At 39.8% G+C, this 21,146-nt stretch overlaps 1 protein-coding gene across 1 annotated transcript in view; it reads right to left on the bottom strand.

Annotated features, from left to right (window-relative positions):
• The window catches only part of ADGRV1 (adhesion G protein-coupled receptor V1), a 292,864-nt gene that overhangs the window by 194,234 nt on the left and 77,484 nt on the right, over nucleotides 1–21,146 (bottom strand). Inside the window, exons 39-54 of the mRNA XM_040578910.1 lie at nucleotides 21,026–21,119; nucleotides 20,352–20,384; nucleotides 18,234–18,312; nucleotides 17,479–17,617; nucleotides 16,831–16,972; nucleotides 16,127–16,389; nucleotides 14,387–14,562; nucleotides 13,530–13,654; nucleotides 9,589–9,755; nucleotides 9,356–9,499; nucleotides 8,789–8,896; nucleotides 8,018–8,270; nucleotides 7,209–7,331; nucleotides 6,782–7,004; nucleotides 6,089–6,293; nucleotides 4,938–5,084 (exon numbers count right to left, since the gene is read on the bottom strand). Coding sequence (XP_040434844.1) covers nucleotides 4,938–5,084; nucleotides 6,089–6,293; nucleotides 6,782–7,004; nucleotides 7,209–7,331; nucleotides 8,018–8,270; nucleotides 8,789–8,896; nucleotides 9,356–9,499; nucleotides 9,589–9,755; nucleotides 13,530–13,654; nucleotides 14,387–14,562; nucleotides 16,127–16,389; nucleotides 16,831–16,972; nucleotides 17,479–17,617; nucleotides 18,234–18,312; nucleotides 20,352–20,384; nucleotides 21,026–21,119 — 2,421 coding nt within the window. The remainder of the gene's footprint in view (nucleotides 1–4,937; nucleotides 5,085–6,088; nucleotides 6,294–6,781; nucleotides 7,005–7,208; nucleotides 7,332–8,017; nucleotides 8,271–8,788; nucleotides 8,897–9,355; nucleotides 9,500–9,588; nucleotides 9,756–13,529; nucleotides 13,655–14,386; nucleotides 14,563–16,126; nucleotides 16,390–16,830; nucleotides 16,973–17,478; nucleotides 17,618–18,233; nucleotides 18,313–20,351; nucleotides 20,385–21,025; nucleotides 21,120–21,146) is intronic.

Genomic DNA, 21,146 nt, shown 5'->3' with positions numbered 1-21,146 from the left:
TGGCCTGACAAGTGCTGAGTAGAGCAGGATAATGACTCCTTCATCTCTGCTGGTGATGCCCATGCTGGTGCAGAGCAGCACCCTGTTGGCTTGCTTTGCCACAGCAGCACACTGTTCACTCATATCAAGCTTGTCCACCAGGGCCCCCAGGTCTCTTTCCACAGAGCTGCTCCCCAGCCGGGTAGATCCTAGCCTGTGCTGTGCTCCTGGATTACATTTTCCCAGGTGCAAAACCTTACACTTGTTCTTGCTGAACTTAAGGTTCTTGTTAGCCCATTCTTCCAGCCCATCCAGGTCTTCCTGCAGGGCGGCTCTCCCTTCTGAAGTGTCCACTATCCCACTCAGTTTGGTAACATCAGCAGACTTCATCAGTGTGCACTTCATTCCATCCTCCATGTCACTTATGAAGATATTAAACAGTGTTGGGCCAAATATCAAACCCTGGGGGACCCCTCTTGTGACAGGTTGCCAGACTGGAAAGGAGCTATTTACCGCCAGTCTCCACCCACCACACAGACCACTTGTCTAGACCATAACACATCAGTTTCTCTAGGAGGAAGCTGTGGGAAACCATATCGAAAGCCCTGGAGAAATCCGGGTAGACAAATGTCCACCACTCGCCCCACATGAACTGACCAGGTTATGTTATCACAGAGGGCAATGAGGTTTGTCAAGCACAATTTGCCCTTGGTGAATCCTTGCTGGCTTTTCCCAATCACATGCTTAATTTGACTTGTGATATTACCCAGGAGGATTCATTCCACAACTTTCCCAGGGACTGAAGTAAGACTGATAGGCCTATAATTTAGCGGATCCTCCTTTAAGCCTTTCTTGTAGATGGGGTGACATCAGCCTTCTTCCAGCCTTCTGGGACATCCCCTCGTCTCCATGACTTCTCAAAGATTATGGAAAGCAGCCTCAACAACGACACCAGACAGCTCTTCTAACACCCTTGTGTGGATAATGTTAGGGCCCATCGATTTGTAGGGGTCAAGCTCCCGTAACAGTTCACATACCAACTCTTCCTTCACTGATGGTGGGTCCATGTTTACATCAACCTGGATTTTTGTTCCCAAGGCCTGGGGGCTAACAGTGTTGGTAAAGGCATAGATGAAGAAAGCGCTGAGAGCCTTTGCCTTTTCAGTGTTGTTGGTGACTAATTCACCTCTCCTGTTTAACAGTGGACCTATATTTTCCTTCTGTTTCTGCCTGTTGTTTATGTACCTGAAGAACCCTTTCTTGTAGTTTTTGACATCTTTGGCCAATTTAAATTTGAGCTGAGCTTTTGCTCTTCCAACTGCATCTTGTAGTTCTCAATGGGTATTCACCTTCTTCTCTGTCTCTGGTATGCTTCTCTTTCGGTTTTGAGTGGACTCAGAAGCTCGTAGTTAAGCCAAGGGGGTCTCTTGCTCTGCCTACTTCCCTTACCTTTAAAGTGGATGAATCGGTTTTGTACTTCCAGTAGAGCATTCTTGAAAAATTTCCACCACTCACTAGCCCCTTTATCCTCCACGGAAATTTCCCATAGAGTCTCTACCAACTGAGCAATGAGCAAGCTGAAGTCTGCTCTTCTAAAATCTAAAAACTTTGCCTTACTGCTAACCTTCAGTGTGCTCAGCAGGATCCCAAACTCCACAATACTGTGATCACTGCAACCAAGGCTATCACTAACCAAGATATGTAATACAAAGCAGGTTTTCTTGGTTTGTGAGTATCAAGTCCAGCAGTGATTCCTCATTCCTGGTTGGCACATCTAACATTTACAAGAGGAAGTAGTTCTCTACACATTCCAGGAACTTGATGGATTATGTGTGAGCTGCTGCATTGTTCTTCCAACAAACGTCTGGGTAGTTGAAGTCACCCACAAGAACCAGGTTCTGTTGACCTGAAGTTTGCCTAAGTGATCCAAATATTGCTTTGTCGACCTTATTGTCTTGGTTTGGAGGTTGGTCACAGATGGCTACTCTAACATCCCCCTTGGAGATGAACACTCTGATCTTGACCCAGAGATATTTGATAGGGCTTTCACAATCACCATAGCTGACTTCTATACAGTCAAAGTTCATGACTCCTCCTCTTCCTCCCTGCTTGTCTTTACAAAACAGTCTATAGCCACCCACCACGATCCTCCAGCCATGTGAGTGGTCCCACCCTATTTCAGTTATTCCTATAATATCATAAATTTCTGACCTGGCACAGAGCTCCAGTTCCTTCTGTTTGCTCCCCAAGATGTATATATATATATTAAAAATTGTATGGAAAACTATGTAAGACCCAAAGAGAGAGGTGACATAAAGAAACACTGAGAAAAATGCAATGTGGTAAGATAATTTGAAACACAGGTCACAAAGCAAGAAATAAATTCTCAGTCAGAAGCATACTAATCAGAGAGACCAAATTCCCAGTTGAAAATTACTCTATGATTCTATCAAAATGAGTTTGGTAAAATCAAGCTACCTACAGATATCTGCTTTATAAACAGGCATTCCACCTGAGACCTCTTTCTGACAACCACATTCCCACTTCAGGCAGAACAGCTCAGCTGTTTCAAAGTGATCATATGTCTTCATTATCACAGAATCACACAATGGTTGAAGTTGGAAGGGACCTCTGGAGATCACCTAGCCCAACTGCCCCTGCTAAGAACAGGGTCAACCACAGCAGGCTGCTCAGGGCCATGTCCAGCCACGTTTTTACTATCTCCAAGGACAGAGACTTCACAATCTCCCTAGGTAACCTGATCCAGTGTTTCACCACCCTTACAATACAGGGGTTTTTCCTCATGTTCAAATTTAATTTCCTGTATTATGCACATTGCAGACACAGGACATGGACAAGAACTATCTTGCTCCATCTTCTTTACTCTTGAACCCATGTGTTTATACGCAGCTGTAAGATCCTCCCCGAGACTCCTCCCGTGTATCAAATGCTCCAGTCCCTTCACCACCTTCATGGCACCGCTGGACTCACTCCAATATACCCATGTCTCTCTTACTGAGGAGCACAGAACTAGACCCATCACCCCATATGTGTCTTACTAGTACAGGGGAGGGATCAACCCCCTTGACATATTGGCAGTGCTTTGCCTCAGACCAGTATGCTCACATAGCTGGCTCATATTCAGCTTACTGCTTTTTGTTAGATATCTTTCAAATTATTCAAAACTACCTGTCTTCACTGAGGTTTCTGGCATAATACATGTAAGACCCTCTCGAAGATTAAAGAAAGGCAAATCAGTAACCTGCTGACAACTCAGCATCCTTTCTTATGCAATATATTGGGTCTAGCTGGGCTGGAATTAACTTTCCCCACAGCAGCCTGTATAGTGCTGAGTGCTGCATTTGTGGCTGAAGCAGTGTTCGAAACCCAGCAATACTGTGATTATTGCTGAGCAGTGCTCTCACAGCGTCATAGGCTGGGGTTGGGCAAGAGGTTGGGAGGGGACACAGCTGGGATAGTTGATTCAAATTCACCAAATGGATATTCCATACCACATAATATCATGCTCAGTATATAAAAGCTGAGAGTAAGGAGGCAGGGAGGACACACATAGGGCACACTAACTTGTGGTTATGGCATTTATTTTCCAAAACAACTGCTACATGTAATGGGGATCTGCTTCCCAAGAAGTGGCTGGACATCTGTCTGCTGATGGGAAGTACTGAATAAATTCCACTCTTCACTTTGCTTCCATGCGTGGCTTTTGCTTTTCTTATTAAACTATCTTTATCTCGAAGTTTTCCACCTTATTTTCTCCCCTGTCCTGCTGAGAAGGTGGAGTAAGAGAGCAACTGGGTGGGGGTTTGGCAGCCAGCTAAGGTCAACCCACCATATTTAAATACGTCAAAAGAATGATGAGCATATAATATGTATCAAAATCACTGGTAATTGAAGAAATGTCTAGTCAACAGTTTTGTTGATTTTTTTTCTTTTTTTTTCAGATAAAATGATCGAGAAATGCTTTGTCTATCTGTATTCTTATTTTTAAATTTGAAGGGCTGGCCACTTGATCAGGTCTCTCTCAACACAGAAGACGTGTCGTGTCTATAAACACTTAGGCTACACCTTTGCTGAAGGACAAACAGAAATTTCCAGTGAACAACACTGTAACTCTAACTTTCTGTCACTTCCTACCTGCAAACATTTGCAGGGAAATCATGTAGCATCCATTTGGAATACTCAGGGAGTACTTTAATAATTTCAGTATGATTGTTTTGGAATTCTTGATTTCCCTTCTGTTGATTTTTCTCTGGTTTTTTTTTTTTTATATTGCATCAAACCCATTATTTCCAGGTGCAAAGTTTATTTCTAGAGTCTTTTGGGCCTTTCTTCCCTCAGATGTGGCTTACGCTACAGCCCTACTGCCTCAAAGGCCATAAGGCTTTGTGTCTTCTGCAGATGGCCAGCTTTTCTTGATGTAAGGAACCTGGTGTCTGTCCATCCTAAGGCATACCAAGAGCTTTGGCTAGCAGGAAACGCTGGATTTTAACATGGCTGGAAATCTAAATAGTCTCAGAAACAGAGAAAACTGGGACTTGCCATATTCTCCTGGATGACTGAAGGTCTCAGCTGTATTGACAGGGTCAGGGCGAAGCACAAACCCTCCCAGATTCTCACCTATGCAAATGATTTGACACAGGATATGGATCTCACAGCAGGAAGAAAGGAAGAGGGGAACATAATACTGCAGATGCTAATTTCTAGTGCCTGGACAACACTGCAATATCTGGTTCTAGAAGAGCAAGAGTGATGGTGCAGTATTACATGCCAGCCAGAAGTGTGAACTGTCAGAATCACAGGAAAGGACCAGGAAGCACGAATTAACAGAAGAGTAGGGTAATCTAACGTGTACTATCCTTCTCCCTCTGTACATCTACACCTACACTCTGAGGCAACACAGTCAGTGCTTCCCTAATATCAGTGATGTTATTACATACCATTCCTGAAGCTGGAAATACATCACTTATGCTCCCATTTGCGATCCACTCTACTGTAACTCGTCCATATGTTCCTATTAAACGTTCAATGTTCAAGGTGATTAAGCTGTCCTGTTCCATTTCTTCAACTTGTTTAAATAATGAACTCTGGAAAACAAAGTAGCAGAACCACAACATTATTTTCTTATAAAGAAAATTTTCTTTAAGGATCTGGGCATTCAATGGGGGCCAGTGACATCGGCAACAATCAGTTAATCTACTATTAAGTAGCTAAATACATGCTCATTGATTAAATTTATATGTCCTAATTTTCAGAGGTATTCAATACCCCCAAGTTTCATGGATGTAAGAATTTAAAATGTTAGGCCTCTTTACCCTAAGTCAAAACACCCAATGTTTTTGTTTGGACTTTTTATTAGGTTGTTGGGGGTTTTTAGTACAGTATTTTATGTCCAAATCATTTGAAGCAGAGAATAAAAAAGTAGGCCTTCAAGAAAGCTATGTCTTTACTGCTGTTATTTACCGTTATTCACTCTCCTCACACAAGTACAGATGCAATGTTTCATTTCAGTATTGACTCTTCCATGTTCTATATCTTCATCACGCATTTACTATATGTGTACCTGTCTAGATAACTTCTACGCTGTTTGATAATTTAGGAAGTAACCACTCCAACTAATACCTTCAGTCTGACATCTTTTTCAAAGAAATTATTTTGTTCTAGCAGACTGGCTCATCTTGTGACATAACCCAATTGGTATCTTTCAGGGGAAAAAATATCTTCAGATTTGTTTACTTAATAATCTTGATTAACCAAACAGTAGCAACTCTATGACGATACCACACATGCCATCTGAAAACTGAATTTTTAGGTTGTTGCAAAATCAAGCTGATAAACTAAAGGGTTAATCTAAATGTAAGGGGATTATAAAAAAATAGCGACAGACTGTGGAACAGATTTTCTATCACCGTGTGTTCTATATAATCACACAGCAATGCTAAAGGGATGTTAAAAAGCTTCTAACTCAGGTTGCTACAAGATTTTAGAAAAACAACCCTGTCAAATGCTCCAGTTCAGTTTTAGTATGATTGTGTTACATTATTCAGAAATTATATATACATATTTTAATAATTTACCTTAGAAGTTTTACCTGAGCAAATGCAATGACTCCATAGGCATTGTCATTGGGAGGAATAATTATGTTGACAAAACCATGAACACCAATCTCTGCACCTCCCTTAGGGTTTTTCAACCACACTTTGAAGCATTCTTCCTCCTCTGGGATGATGTCATCCAGGATATTCACTGCTATCACAGCTTCCATGTCCCCAGGCTCAAATATCAATTCACCTGAACTAGCATAAAAACACACACAACTCATAATTATAAACTGAGGATAGCTGATTAATGAACTTTGAAAGTACTGTTGTAAATTTAACAAGCATTTTTGGAGCTGGAATTATTGTTTATATTCCTAAGGAAGTGATTGACATTTAAAGGTTATATGGTTTGGGTTGGGGTTTTGGTGTTTTGGTTTTTTTCTTTTTTAAATTATAATAGATCATAGAGTAACTGAAATTATGAAAGGAATTTAATTTACCATAAATAAAAGCTTTCAAAAAAACCAAGTCATAACTGCAAGTCCTTTCTTGCCATGTTTTCAAGCCAGTTGTGAGGCTCTTTGACTTCAGGTCATCTTAAACCTACCTGTGAAAAATTCCCTTTAGTGTTAACAAGCACATCACACACAAAAGTATAGAACCCTCTCCACTGTAACAAAAACAGCATCACAGAAAAAGAAATGCAAGTGCTAGAAGAAAACTATATAAACAAAAACACCTACCTGGGTATAAAATCTGACTGGTTGGAGATAGTGGTCAGCTCATAAATCTGGGACTTGGACTCTACTGACAGAGCAATCAAGCTCTTGCTAGAGTTCAGAGACCTTGCGATAGCTGAAGTGATATGATCTGCATACGGGGCTTCCAGCATTAGAGAGAACTGGTTCCCTTCCGAGTTCCAAGAATACAGTGCTGTGGAGTCCTTACCAGATAGGAGGATGTGAACTACATCATGCAAGGAGAAGAAAAAAGAAATATTCAGGGATATATTTCAAAATTCTCCTTGTAATGCCAGAAACACCTTTAGTGGCACAATGATTATAGTAACTTTTAAAGTCTGAAAAATAATATGAAAAAATAAGCACAGATATTTCTTCAATTCAGCATTATAAACTAGGATTTGAACAAATATTGCCATTTAAGTCTTACCTAAACCTGAAGGAGGCATGAAAACATGGGTGTTCCTTACAGCGTAGACTGGAAGAGACTGAAAGTGTCTAAAAGTAGACTGCCCTGTCTCCCAGATGAAAATTTCAGAAGAATTTCCAGATTCTACAAAGAAGTAAAATGACAAAACTTACATTATTTTGTTGCCTGTTAAATTGCATACCGGTGGCCATTCAAAATGCAATTTGGCAGCTTTAACTACCAAGTGAGACCAATGGCCATGTTTTCCTTTTTTCTTGGTGCATAATAACTGCATAGTATGACTAATCTCCATGGGATGATTCATTTACTGATATTACTGAAGGACTTTGCACACATGCACATGTAAGAACACTAAGATTGCCAGTAGACAACAGCCAATTGCAAAGAAACCTACAGACTGCAACATAAACATTTCCATAGGCATAGGGATGCAGTCATAAAACAATGTGTAAAATGTTGTAATAAAAAACACATGTACTTTGCTGACAATGATCTTTGCAAATCACAAAGCTCAGAAAAGCTTAGAAAGGGTACAATCAGCAGCTGCATGAATAGTTACTTCCTACTGTTCTTGGGAAAATATTTCATTAGTTTCATTTGAGAACATTTGAGAACATTTGAGAACAAAGACAATGCTTTCATTTTCTGAGTGACAAAACAGAGACCAATTTGATAAAATGCTTAACGGTGAATTGTCACTTCCCAGTAATGCTTTAATCCCTGCCTAAACTCCTTCACCCCAAATGCCCTTGCTATCAAACAAGCCAGCACATACTTCGCAAACTCAGTGTTTGTCTTCTGCTAAATACCTTTTGCTATAATTAAATAGATATCAGATCCAGAAATCCAGGCCTCCATATGTTCTATTTCTTTTGCTGGCAATTGATGAAGATTCCTAAACTCATTATTCAACCACTGGTACAACAGCATGTTCTGGCTGGTATCTGACAAAGAAACTAATAGGTGCATAATGCCTCCTCTGGGAAACAAGGCTATGTTCATAGCCCTGTAAAGTGGAAGTTGATGATGCAGCACAAATACATCTTTAGACCACTGGAAAACCTGTGAAAATATGAAATATTTATTATTATATATTCATAATTAGCACAAATAGAAGAGAAATTAAGTGTCACAATGAAAAAACAGGAAGAATTATAGTGAACTGAATTCCTCATTTCTGTGGTGGACCCTGCATTAACATAGAAGCACACTGGTAACTAGCCACCTTACTGCCAGCACCTGTGCCTGTACTCATTTTCAAATGAATAGGTTTATGGCCAGAAGCTATTTCTGTTCTTATAGGTGTTTAACATGCTAGATTTCAAAACAGAAATACAGAAACTCAAACCAGAAACACTAGTGACAAAATTAAACCAAAGGTAAATTACATGTTAATGTAGACAGTATTGCTACCCTTAAAGAAGCCTAGAACTTCAAGTCTTTTAAATCCATAAAGAAATATAAGTAACTTTCCAGAAATATATATTCACAGGGTTGGTTTTTTTTATTATCCCTTCATATTTCAAACCCAGAACTAACCAAACTACCCACATCAAAGCCAGGGACAAGTGTATTCTAACCTGGATGGAACTGGAACTTGCTGCATGACTCACAAAAATCAAATAGTCTTCTTCATCCACAGCAAAATGTTTCACATGGCTGGTATCCAGAATAGAGATCGTCTGTATCTATGAGATGAATATGACAACAATGGTGTTTGGAAGTCACTTCAAGTGTCAGATCTATACATATATAAACATATTTTTAAAAATTGCAACATCACATATAAAAATATATAATATATGTATAGTTACATATATGTAATTTTACATATTCAAAAATATATCTATATTTACCAAATTAATACAACTTACCATACATTGCCCAGAAAATGTTCTATGACTTCATTGCTCCACAATTTCTTCCCTCATTTCCCAGGTCACTTTCCCTCATACCCAAAACATAAATATAAAGCAACAGCAGACATCCAGCTGTAAAACCTTACATCACTGAAGTCATGCAGAACATCAGGGCCCCAAACCAGCCAAGCACAGAGTGTTTCTTCTAAAATCTGGCTGGACTGGAAGGCCTCCTGAGGTCCTTCCCAATCCCATTATTTTATGATTTTGTAAGTAAACCAGATTTACCTTCAACAGCCTGCGTCCAGGCATGAATGCATACACACTGTTGTTGGAAGCTCCCTGACTGCCTCCTCCGTGAGTAATCACAAGGTAAGGAGAGGCATGAATTTGGAAAGATACACAGCTTTTAGGATTCCACATACTGAAATTCTGAGAGAGGAAAAAAAAAAAAAAAAGCAGCATGAAGACCTAAATTCCTTATTAAGTAGCATGCTTGGTGTTTACAAGCAAATATTTACCTCTACAGGAACAAAAACTCCTTTCCACTGGTAGACAGTAGAAAATGTAGCTGGAGGCGTACGCAACAGAACACCATACAGGATTTCTCCTGATGTGAAGAAACACCAGCTAGGTGCTGACTCTTCTATGAAGCTTTGCAAGACAGACAGGACACTGATACTACCCCCTGTGATATAGTAGAAGAAAATACTGTTAATTCTTGAGGTCTTTTTCAATGCCTTTTTCATCACTTGCTGCCAAAAGCAAACCTAGTATTACAAATGTTAGAGTTGGCTCTAAATAGTTGGTATAAGTGTATGTGAATGCATGGATATGCTATAGTTCTGATGATGTAACAAGAGCTAGGCAATAAAAGTATTCATATATTGCAATTGTGTATGAAAGATGCATAGGCAATTTGAGTCTGATTCAGAATGATTCAGTTAGGAATTGAGCTAGCAAGAAAATTAGCTAGATAGCAGGTAGTGAAAAAAGTGACAAAGAAACTAGAAAATGTATGTGTTTGTCCTCCACCCCCTCATCACAACAAGCATTCATGGCACGAAGATTATTAAACTGCCTAAGATGTTTGAACGGCATACAGAAAAAAACCACTGTGTTGTCAGAATTAAACTCTAAGAGCTGATCTCCCAGTCCCACACCTAGGTCAGAAGAGCTGCTGAGCCAGGCAAAGTATTTATCCATGTTCAAAATCAGGCTTTTCCTTTTTTGCCTTGTTAGTTTCAGTCTGGATTAGCGAGCAGCTATACACATATCAGTGAAACAAAAAAAAAAAAAAAGCCTAGTATGTAAATGGGAACAAATGGGCAGAGAGGGAAGGATAGCTTCCTTCAATGGCAGGGCTAATTTGGACCTGATTAAAATGTTCATGAAATTACAGCCTGGGAGTCCCACAAATGCCATCTCAGTAGGTGCACTGGGATATAATAGAAAATTGGAGTGCATGGAGCTCCATCTGAGGATGAATGAGATGCCAGCTGAGAGCTTATGAGTCAGGATTAAGGGGAGAGCAGGGGAAGAGACAGGTGACATTATAGTGGGGGTCTGCTACAGGCCATCTGACCAGGAAGACAGAGCAGATGAGGCCATCCACAGATAGATAGGAGCTGCTTCGTGTTCACAAGCCCTGGTCCTCATAGGGGACTTCAGCCTCATCAATATTTGTTAGAAGGACAACAGAGCAGAGCATAGATAATCCAGGAGGTCCTTGGAATACATTGATGATAACTTCCTTCTCCACGTGATAGAGGAGTCAACGAGGAGAGGTGCCATGCTGGACCTTGGTCTCACCAGCACAGAGGGGCTGGTGAGGAATGTGAATCTCAAGGGCAGCCTGGGCTGCAGTGACCATGAAACGGTAGAGTTTGAGACCCTTAGGGCAGTGAGGAGGGTGCACAGCAAGCTCGCTACCCTGGCCTTCAGGAGAGCAGGCAGTGGCCTCTTCAGGGGTCTGCTTGGTAGACTGCCATGGGATAAAGCCCCGGACAGAAAAGGCACTCAAGAAAGCTGGTTAATATCCAAGGATCACCTCCTCCAAGCTCCGCGGTGATGCACCCCAACAAAAGTGAAGTTGGGCAAAAAAAGCCAGGAGCCCTCCATGGATGAAGAAGGAGATCCTGGACAAAATAAAACAGAAGGATGCCTACAGAAGGTGGAAGCAAGGACAGGTAGCCTGGGAGGAATACAGAAAAACTGTCTGATCAGCCACGGAACAGGTTAGGAAAGCTAAAGCCTCGATCAAATTAAATCTGGCCAGGGACATCAAGAGCAACAAAATGCTACTATAGGCACGTCAGCAACAAAAGACAGACCAGAGAAAACAGGGGTCCTCTCCAGAAGGAAATAGAAGACTGATTTACCTGGGACATGGCGAAGGCTGAGGTACTTAATGCCTTTTTTGCCTCAGTTCACTGACAAGTGCTCCAGCCACACCACCCAAATTGCAGAAGGCGGAGGCAGGGACTGAGAGAATGAAGAACTGCCCGCTATAGGGGAAGATCAGCTTCAAGAGTGTACAAGGAACCTCAAGGTGCACAAGCCCATGGGACCTGATAAGATGCATCTGCAGGTCCTGGGAAAAGTGGTGGATGAAGTGGCTAAGCCACTATCCATCATACTTGAGAAGTTGCAGCAGTCCATTGAAGTTCCCACCGACTGGAAAAGGGGAAACGTAACTCCCATTTTTAAAAAGGCAAATAAGGAAGATGCGGGGAACTACAGGCTGGTCAGTCTCACCTCAGTGCCTGGCAAGATGATGGAGCAGATCCTCCCGGAAATTATGCAAAGGCACATGGAAAATAAGGAGGTGACTGGTGACAGCCAACATGGCTTCACTAAGGGCAAACTGCGCTGTCAAATCTGGTGGCCTTGAATGACAGGTTTACAGCTTTGATGGGTTAGGGAAGAGTGACTGACCATCATGTACCTGGACTTGTGCAAAGCATTTAACACTATCCCACATGACATCCTTGTCTCTAAACTGGAGAGACATGGATTTGACAGGTGGACCACTCAGTGGATAAGGAATTGGCTAGGTGGTTGCACTCAGAGAGTTGTGGTCAGTGGCTCAATGTCCAACTGGAAACCAGTGATGAGTGGTGTTCCTCAGTAGTCTTGTGCTGTTCAACATCTTTGTCAGCAACACAGGCAGTGGGATCAAGCACACCCTCAGCAAGTTTGCTGGTGACACCCAGCCGTGTGGTGCGGCTGACAGGCTGAAGGGAAGGGATGCTGTCCAGAGGGACCTGGGCAGGCTTGAGAGGTGGGCCCGTGCGAACCTCGTGAAGTTCAGCAAGGCCAAATGCAAGATCCTGCACATGGGTCAGGGCAACCCCCTGTATCAATACAGGCTGGGCAGAGAATGGATTGACAGCAGCCCTGAGGAGAAGGACTTTGGGGTGCTGGTGGAAAAAAAGCTCAGCATGACCGGGCAATGTGCACTTGCAGCCCAGAAAGCCAACCAAATCCTGAGCTGCATCAAAAGCAGCATGACCAGCGGATAAAGGGAGGTGATTCTCCCCCTCTGTTCCGCTCTGGTGAGACCCACCCTGCAGTGCCGCATTCAGCTCTGGGGCCTCCAACACAGGAAGGACATGGACCTGTTGGGGCGAGTCCAGAGGAGGCCATGAAGATTATCAGGCTGGAGCACCTCTCCTGCAAAGACAGGCTGAGAGAGCTGGGGTGGTTCAGCCTGGAGAAGAGAAAGCTCCGGGGCAACCTTACAGCACCTGCCAGCACCTAAAGGACAGCTTCTAAAGAAAGCTGGAGACAAGGGTGTAGTGATAGGACAAGTGGAATGGTTTTAAACTGAAGGAGGGTAGATTTAGACGAGATATCAGGAAGAAATTACTCTGAGGGCAGCGAGGCGCTGGCCCAGGCTGCCCAGAGCAGCTGTGGGTGCCCCATCCCTGGCAGGGCTCAAGGCCAGGCTGGACGGGGCTGGGAGCAGCCTGCGCTGGGGGGAGGGGGCCCTGCCCGGGGCAGGGGGTTGGAACTAGGTAACGTTTAAGGTCCCTTCCAATCCAAACCATTTTGTGATTCTATGATTCTATGAAAATGTATGGTGGCTTTTTTTCAGACTAAGGCTATGTCAGGTTTATGTAAAGTGTCTCTCTCAAACTGTGTTAGAAAAATCCAGTGTTACAATTAATATGGAACAGATTTTAGTAAACAAAGGTCTAGTGACAATAATGTTCATATAAGGAGCAAGGAGAGCAATTATTGAAACTCTGGGAGAAGTGGCTGATTACAAGGTGACTCTTAAGCAGCTAAGCTCTTTTACCTAATAAATTCTGACTTGCTCAGAAAAATATTTATTGATGTGATCAAGTCTAAATATGTGAATTTACATTCCAAAGTTACATCTGCTGTGTGTTTGGCTAGTCTCTTGCTATCTCCGTTCTGACAAAAGCACTAGACACCCTTGATAAAGTGAACGTACTGATGCCAAACGCAGTATCCGACAACGTCTCCCACTCAACAGTCACAGACACGTTCAGCCCATTACTTCGTGAAACTTTCAAATAAACTGTAGTGTTGGCTTCTTCAGTTATAAGGAAATTTGTCCTAAATGTGAGAATTGTGAAAATAAAGAAATAATGTATAACCTTTATAATATACAAATAGGACTCTTCAGAGTACAATTCCAGTGCAGAATATATAACAGAAATAAAAAGAAAATATTAATAACTGGTTTTGATACTGATGGACAGATACATACATTAATTAAGGGTGTCCAATGTTTCTTATAACAAGACCTTAGCAAAATCATAGGAAATGCAACAAAATCTTAAACCAGCTTGAAAGTTAATACACCAGCTGTACAGTTTCAGCTGAATGATTTTTGGAAATGTCATTCCATATGGTTCATTTGCTTCTGAAAAACAACCCTAAGTGAAAGCGTATTTTACACAAGCTTAAAAACAAAAATAAATTATAAAATGTATGACTTCCTGAGCACTGTTCTGAGGTTTGGAGCTCTTAACATGGATTACTATTACTGTAATGTTTAGGGACTAATGAAGTACTGTTTTATGAAAAATCCATCAAGAAATCAACATCTCTAATGATGAACATTCTATTTTAAGTGCTTTTCTGTTCTTTGTATAGCAGAATTATTATGTATGTATCTACATACATATGGAATAGTATTTGACAGACAGTGTACTTCTCAAAAGTACAAACGTTTTATGACTGGATTGCTGAATTTCTTTAAAGAGATTCAAGAAAACCAAAATTGTAGAGAGACACTATATTGAATATGAAAAAACTCAATTTCTCGGAATCAGTGTTTAGTACCTATTTGTAACTGGATAGATGCTGAAAAGCCCTAGTGGAGCTTGGTTCTGTAATACCGTAATCATAGTTTGCACTCTTGTGCCTAGTCTGGCTCCTCCAGTTGGATTGAACAGAGTGACGATAAAGTGCTCATCCATTTCTGGTTCTTCATCCAATATTGCAGTAATGTGCAGTGTCTGACAAGAAAACAAGCATAGAAAGTTGTTGAGGCTTGACAGCTAATGACGATACAACCCTATCAGACCATGCTACTGTTTCTGTTCTTTCACTGTATGCCTTCGAATAGGACAGCAGGAGAATAGCCAGCCCTTGAAACGGGAGAGCACAGAAGTAAGGCAAGGACACTTCAGGCTGAGGTTCCAAAGTCACCTGTCCGGTGACCTCCATTGCTTCAACATTAAAATGACCATATCCACATTTTTTTTTCCCCTACTCATTTTTTTCTCCTCTCACCCTGAGACCCTTTTTTGATCCTTTTTTTAATGCTTTGGTTCTCTACTTACTCCACACATTCATTGGTAATTCATAGTCCCTGTACAAGCTACCTGATTCACCTAACGCAGCCCAGTCAAGTTGGGTTTAATTTACCCTAGCTGGCAACTAAACTAGCTCCAGGACAACAGGGTAACTCCGCTACTGGTGCTGTTAAGAAGGAAAAAAGGTAATAGAGGATTACTCTAAATACTCTTCTTGATGCTTCTTTCCCTCTACTGCACCACTGTGGATGAGCATAGGATGCTCTCAAGATGGTCTCAAATTAGCAGATAATAATCTAGAAAGAGGTAGGCGTTCTCACTGTCATTTGGGGCTCACTGTCATCCTTCTTTCTACCCAAAGAGGCAAAAGTTACAGAGATGCACATAGCTCTGCTATAGGGAAAAAAAAAAAAAAGTTAGCAGTGATGCATCTGGAACTAAGCTGGATCTTACAATCTTTTACACCCCAGGTTACTTCTGCAATAAATCACATTCAGAGACTTTTAATAAGTCTTTTTTACTTCCCACAGATCCATGACATTGGCCAGCACTGTGGTTCCAAATGCATTTAAGGTTCAGAAACTGAAACCCAGTCTTTCCAGGAAGGTTTGTTTCAGATTCTACCCCACCAGCCATAACATACTAACCTGTTACTGAACCTAGCTTGACTGAAAAAAAATAATAAACTGCCATTAAACTTCAGAAGGGTCAGGATTAAACAAACTTAGGCTAGTCATTTTCTAGCTGATATTCTTGTGGGGACAGTACAGAGGCAGTAAGCTTAACACCCCCAGAAGAGAAGAATAAGCCGTTTTCCATTTCTATGACTCTAAGAGCTGTTTACATTTTGCCTTTGTTGCAGCATACTCTGTGCACAGTTCAGACAAGTTGAAGCATGGCATTACAGTATGGGATTTTTACTTCAGCCTTAACTACATATGCTTATAAATTACCACTTCACTTCAAAGTCTGTGTTTCAGCTACATGCTGAATACACAGAAATAAATGTTCCTATACATACATATATATTATATGTCCATTATATTGTTCTCAGTTTACGTCTACTATTAAAAAGACAGAAATATCTACAGAAGAGCACATTTAATTTTTATGCATTCCCACTGCAATGACTCAATTTGCTCTGAGAATGAAGGAAACATAAGAAAAAAAATAAATACAAAAAAAAAGCACAGACGTTTCTGAAATCTTTCCAACACTTTTGAAAAAGCTTTCCTCACTTCTTTGGTAATGACTATCATATTACCTTAAATCTGACTCCCTCTTCCAGCACAATATATCCTTGCGAAGGGGTCAAATCCACTGATGCCTCTGAAGAATTAATTTCACTTACAAGGTATTGAACAGTCACAGTGCCAAATATCCCCTGAGGAGGTTCTCTAATAATATTTAATACTGCTACACTTTCCATCAAATGGAGAGCCGTTTGTTCTCTTAGGAAGAAGTGATCACTGTTATTGAATGACAGAACTCCATGGCCATCATCATTGGCAAGTATAGTAATTATGGCTTTCGAGAAATAAATAATGGAAATATTCATTAATTAACATAGTAAAATATAATTGTACATATATACAAATAAAATACATATAAACACAAATCCATTCTTCCTTTAGTCTATATATAATGTTTTTATGTCCAAGAAATTACTCAAAGAAAATATGTAAATATTTTACTTTTTCTAGGAAGATTTCCAGACAGGAAGAATCTAGACTCGCCTATTAAAAAGCTCACTTCTGTAATTTTGATTCCTTATTTTACATATTTGCTTGTTAATTGCATAGATTTCATAGGGATGTTTAAGAACTTTCCAAAGGAATATAACTATCTACCGTAACAAGGCAATGACGTTTTCTGAAATACGATTATTCAGAAGAATGAAATTAAAATGACAAAAAAAATATTAAAATTACAATTCCAAAGAATGAGAACATCAAAACTAAGAGTTACCTGTTGTGTTCTCCCCTAATTCCAGCCCCAGAGAGGGATTTGTTAAAATTAACTGGAACTTCTCATCACCTTCAGGAATATCATCATCAAAAATCGTAACAACAACAGATTTATTACTTTCTCCATCAGCAAAAAAAAGTGTCTAGCATTGAAAAACAGAAAGGATTGAATACTTCACAGCTGTTAACACACACAGAATTTTTCAACTGAGGTAAACAGTCTTAAATAGGAACAAAGAGGAGGCAAGAAGCTCTGTAAGCTCTATATCACATAAATTGATTAAAACAGAAGTAAAAAAGCTCAGCAAATTGCAACATGAGGACAGGCAAGGACAATTTACTTTGCAAATTCTGTTGTAAAAAAATATGAAACCTTATAAGAGATCTTGTATGCTCTTAAGCAAAATTGTATTTGAGCTAGATGTTTGAAAGTTTACAATGTGTCTTATATTTTAAGACACTTAAGTATTTAAAAAGAAAGAACCAGTAAAGTGACTAATTTTATCTCATTCTATTTGGATGACCAAAGCAATTGAAACAAGTTGAAAAATCTAGCTGCACTGTTGATTATTCTGCCGAATAAACAAGAAGACATCCTTTTAGGGAAGCTGAGGAATGAAAAGTATTAGATGCAGAATTTACTTCTTACCCTTGAGGTCACATTAAAATCCAAACCCAGCTGTGCCTCCAAATTTTGGGCATAAAAAAATACAGACACATTGCCATAAGATCCTCTGTTTCGGTATGCCATTATTGTCAGATTCCCATGAGATTCATTAACTTCTAAACTAAAACAAAAAGAAAAAATCTCAGTGCTCACTTGAACATGTTCTTTTGAATAAGCTAGTAGATAGCCATTATATTTTCACTTCATATCATTCTTTCCGTTTGCATGAAAAAGGCATCAGTACAACTGTCTAATACAATGTTTTTACCTCTGTTTCTTATCTAAAGGGAATTAAGCTATAGAAAGTGTCCTTTTTTCCTGCTTATTAGTGGCAGATTAAGCCAGTCTATGTTTATGGATGCCTGCTTCCTAGCTCCTGCAAATCAGTCAGAGAAAAAGATCTGGGAGATGCCAGCGTGTACGCTTACATGGATGTAGAGGCTGGAACACTGGATAGAGGCTGGGGGAGTGACACAAGTTTAGAATATAAAACAACAGCAGTGAAAGTAAGCACACAGTAGCAAAAGATTTCGGAGCCAACATACTGTAAATGTTGGCTTTCAGTGTCAGAATTATTTTAACACTTTCCAGTTCTACAAAACTGAATGATGCTTTGCCATGTCAAAGATCTGGCCCTACTTTTAATGAGGTGTTTTACTGTTAACTGAAAACAACAATAATTGAGTAACCCCAGTCACTAACCGACACAGTGAGTTCTTCAAGGAGACAAGACTTACTTAGTACTTTCCCATTCAATTACTCCGCTTACTCCATCATTAGCATCAATAATAATTTGAGAAGCTAAACCTTCCACATCTAAAATGGAAAACAGAAGGACAAAATGAAAGAACAATACAGTCCATTTTCATTATTTTCAAGAATAATAAAAGCACTTCTTAAATATCTGCTAATTTTGTAGAAGAGGTACATAATTTTCTGTTTCCAGAATATGGAGGAGAAAATGGCAGTGGGCAAGATAACTGGAAAGGCTCAAAGAAAATCTGTCCTTACTACCTAACTATCAGAACTGCAACACAGCGCCTTGATTTACCACTGTTACTTTTAATAATGCATAGAAAAAAGACAAAAGAAATTTTAGGAAGCCAAACACATCACAGAAAAATTAGGAAATACTGAAAGCAAGATTTCTCATGGAATCTTAATTTAACATCATTGTGTGTGTTTATTATGATGGTGTTCAATATTTTTCAGTCTGTGCCATTCTGAATATGAGAGGGAAAATCAGTAAGAAAGAATAATAAATGATCCAGTATTTCATCTCCTATTTGTGTTTCAGTGCCTGATCATAAGCCTTAGCAGCACACACCTCTGATTCTCCCACAAATACAGAATTATTAATTTCTTTGTAGGCTGTTTATGTACTGTAACATTCTATTGCTCCACAAGGATGCATGTATCTTCACAATAACTCTGAAAGATTACCGTATGTATTACACGGTGAAAATAATAATAGATTAATGCCAGAAATGTCCACTAATGTCAGGGACCAGAACCTGACAGTCAGAACTTAATGCTTTTAGGAAATTGTGCCCTAATTTGTTCAGACAACAGCATCGCATGACTACCTTTACTTCAACTTACTTTTAATAAGATTTTAAAAGAAACAAAGAAAAAAGGCAGTTTCTACAACCCAACTGACTCCACTGAATCTGTAGTAAATACCTTTAGATCCATATGAAAGATTTCTAACAATTCAGATAAAACTGAATGAAAGTAAAAGGTCATTGCCATGAATCCAAACCTGTTGTTATGAGGTAGTGATGAAGATCAGCAGTAGCTGCAAAACCTCTACATAAACAGCAGAAATGTTATTGAGGTTTAGAAACGCAGAGGGAGCGTTAGTGACTACAGACCTTTCAGCTTCACTCCTGATCCGCATTTTCCCTTGTGTTATAGTTGTACCAGTTCACCCAGGATCTGTAATACTTTGCTTTCAACATCAGAACTCTAATTTCATGGCAGGCATCCGTCCCCTCCCACGATGCCACCCTTCCCTAGCCTAGGTCTTTCTTGTATCCATTAAGTTTATTTCTTTTTCTTTTGTCATTCTCAGCTGTTGATCGTTTTCCCTTCTGTTAATTCTTTGCACTTTTGTATTTAAGTCAGGCTTTCTTCCACCTTTTCTAGAAGATGGGAGCAAAAGGGGCATGGATAAAAAAAAAACAAACTGTGTTTAAGCTTGCTGTTTCTGCTCCTTATCAGTGAAGCTTCAGGTCAGAAATAAAGGTCACTTAAGTTCAGTGTGTTCAACTCTACATCACAGACATACCTACTCCACATATTGCACACACATGATTGTGACAGGAACACACAATATATTCCAGATGTATAGGATGGACTGCACATGCCAGTATCATGTGCAGAAAAGCCATCTCTTTTGGTATTAGAAACCTCCTAGAAATACTTAAAGTGTCTTGTATAGAGTGTGTGATTGCTAGAAATCCCAAACAAATGCATTGCACCAAGGATTTAAATTGTCAATCATAACAAATCAAAGTATACCAACAGGGAAAACAAGATTAGAAAATAGTCTGATAACAGAATTTGGAGTGACATTTTAGAATAAGGACAAGTTTTTGCCTCATGGGTTAAAATTATTGTCTGTTCACCCTAAGTACATTGTAACCCAATGCAGATATCACAGCGGGGATAAATGGTCACAATTCAAAGAGCCTGCCAATCCCTTACAACAGAAGGTGAGACTTTACAACACTCAGCACTACTTAGGTCAGAAAAATCCTGCATACCTTTATGTTACTCTTTCCCTGTTTTAGATTTTAGACTTGACTAATCACAGCTGCCTCTACAAATCAGCAATGAGTCTTGGAATTTACCTTTCAATCTGTAACGAATTAACTCTGTCACTTCTATAGGCATGCAAAGAAAAGGGAGAAGAGTCAAAGCAGATGTTAGAAATAATCAGTATAACTAGTCTCTAGTACTACAGGATAATCCAACTGTCCCTAAAGCCAATGCCAGCTATGCTAACTGAATTCAGAAGCAGAATAAGGAGCTAACTAAACAAATGATAAAGGAACCAACTAAGCAAATAATAAATGAAGTTCACAGGAAGAGCAGGAAAACTATAGGATATGACTCCTAAAAGTAAAACTGATAAAGACTAATAAAAAGAGACTTTTAAAAGAGCGAACAAAGTAACCACATAAAGTAATTTCTTTGGACTTTTTTGTTTCCGTTTTGTGCTTGGAAACAAAAAACAGATTAACACACTGCCAATAAAACTTTTCAGATAATTGTGCTCTCCAGCTGTTAATTACTAACTCCTCTATGACAACTTCCTTATAATTTTTACAGAGATTAAAAAAGTAAGAAGCAAGTGTAACAGTGAAAATGTATGATATTCTACAATGTTTCTTTCAGAATACCCTGTCTCATATTGGCATAGCTGGCAAGTAAGAGGAGTACCAATAATACACCAGAGTAATATAATCTGCATGCAATTCATATAAAAGGAAAACCAGAGATAATTCTGTATAAGTTGTTTTACCCAGCCTAGGTGGGGATGAAGTTGAATGGTTCATGATGAGCTCCACTGAAGTTAAATTAACCAAGAAGAATTCTTGCACCTCTGGCACATCATCCTGCAAAGCACAAATTCAGTACATCCT

The sequence above is a fragment of the Falco naumanni genome, chromosome Z (genome assembly GCF_017639655.2).
Source record: "Falco naumanni isolate bFalNau1 chromosome Z, bFalNau1.pat, whole genome shotgun sequence".
Classification (NCBI taxonomy): domain Eukaryota; kingdom Metazoa; phylum Chordata; class Aves; order Falconiformes; family Falconidae; genus Falco; species Falco naumanni.
The sequence above is the reverse complement of the archived record's forward strand: the minus strand, read 5'-3'. Positions and strand labels throughout refer to the sequence as shown.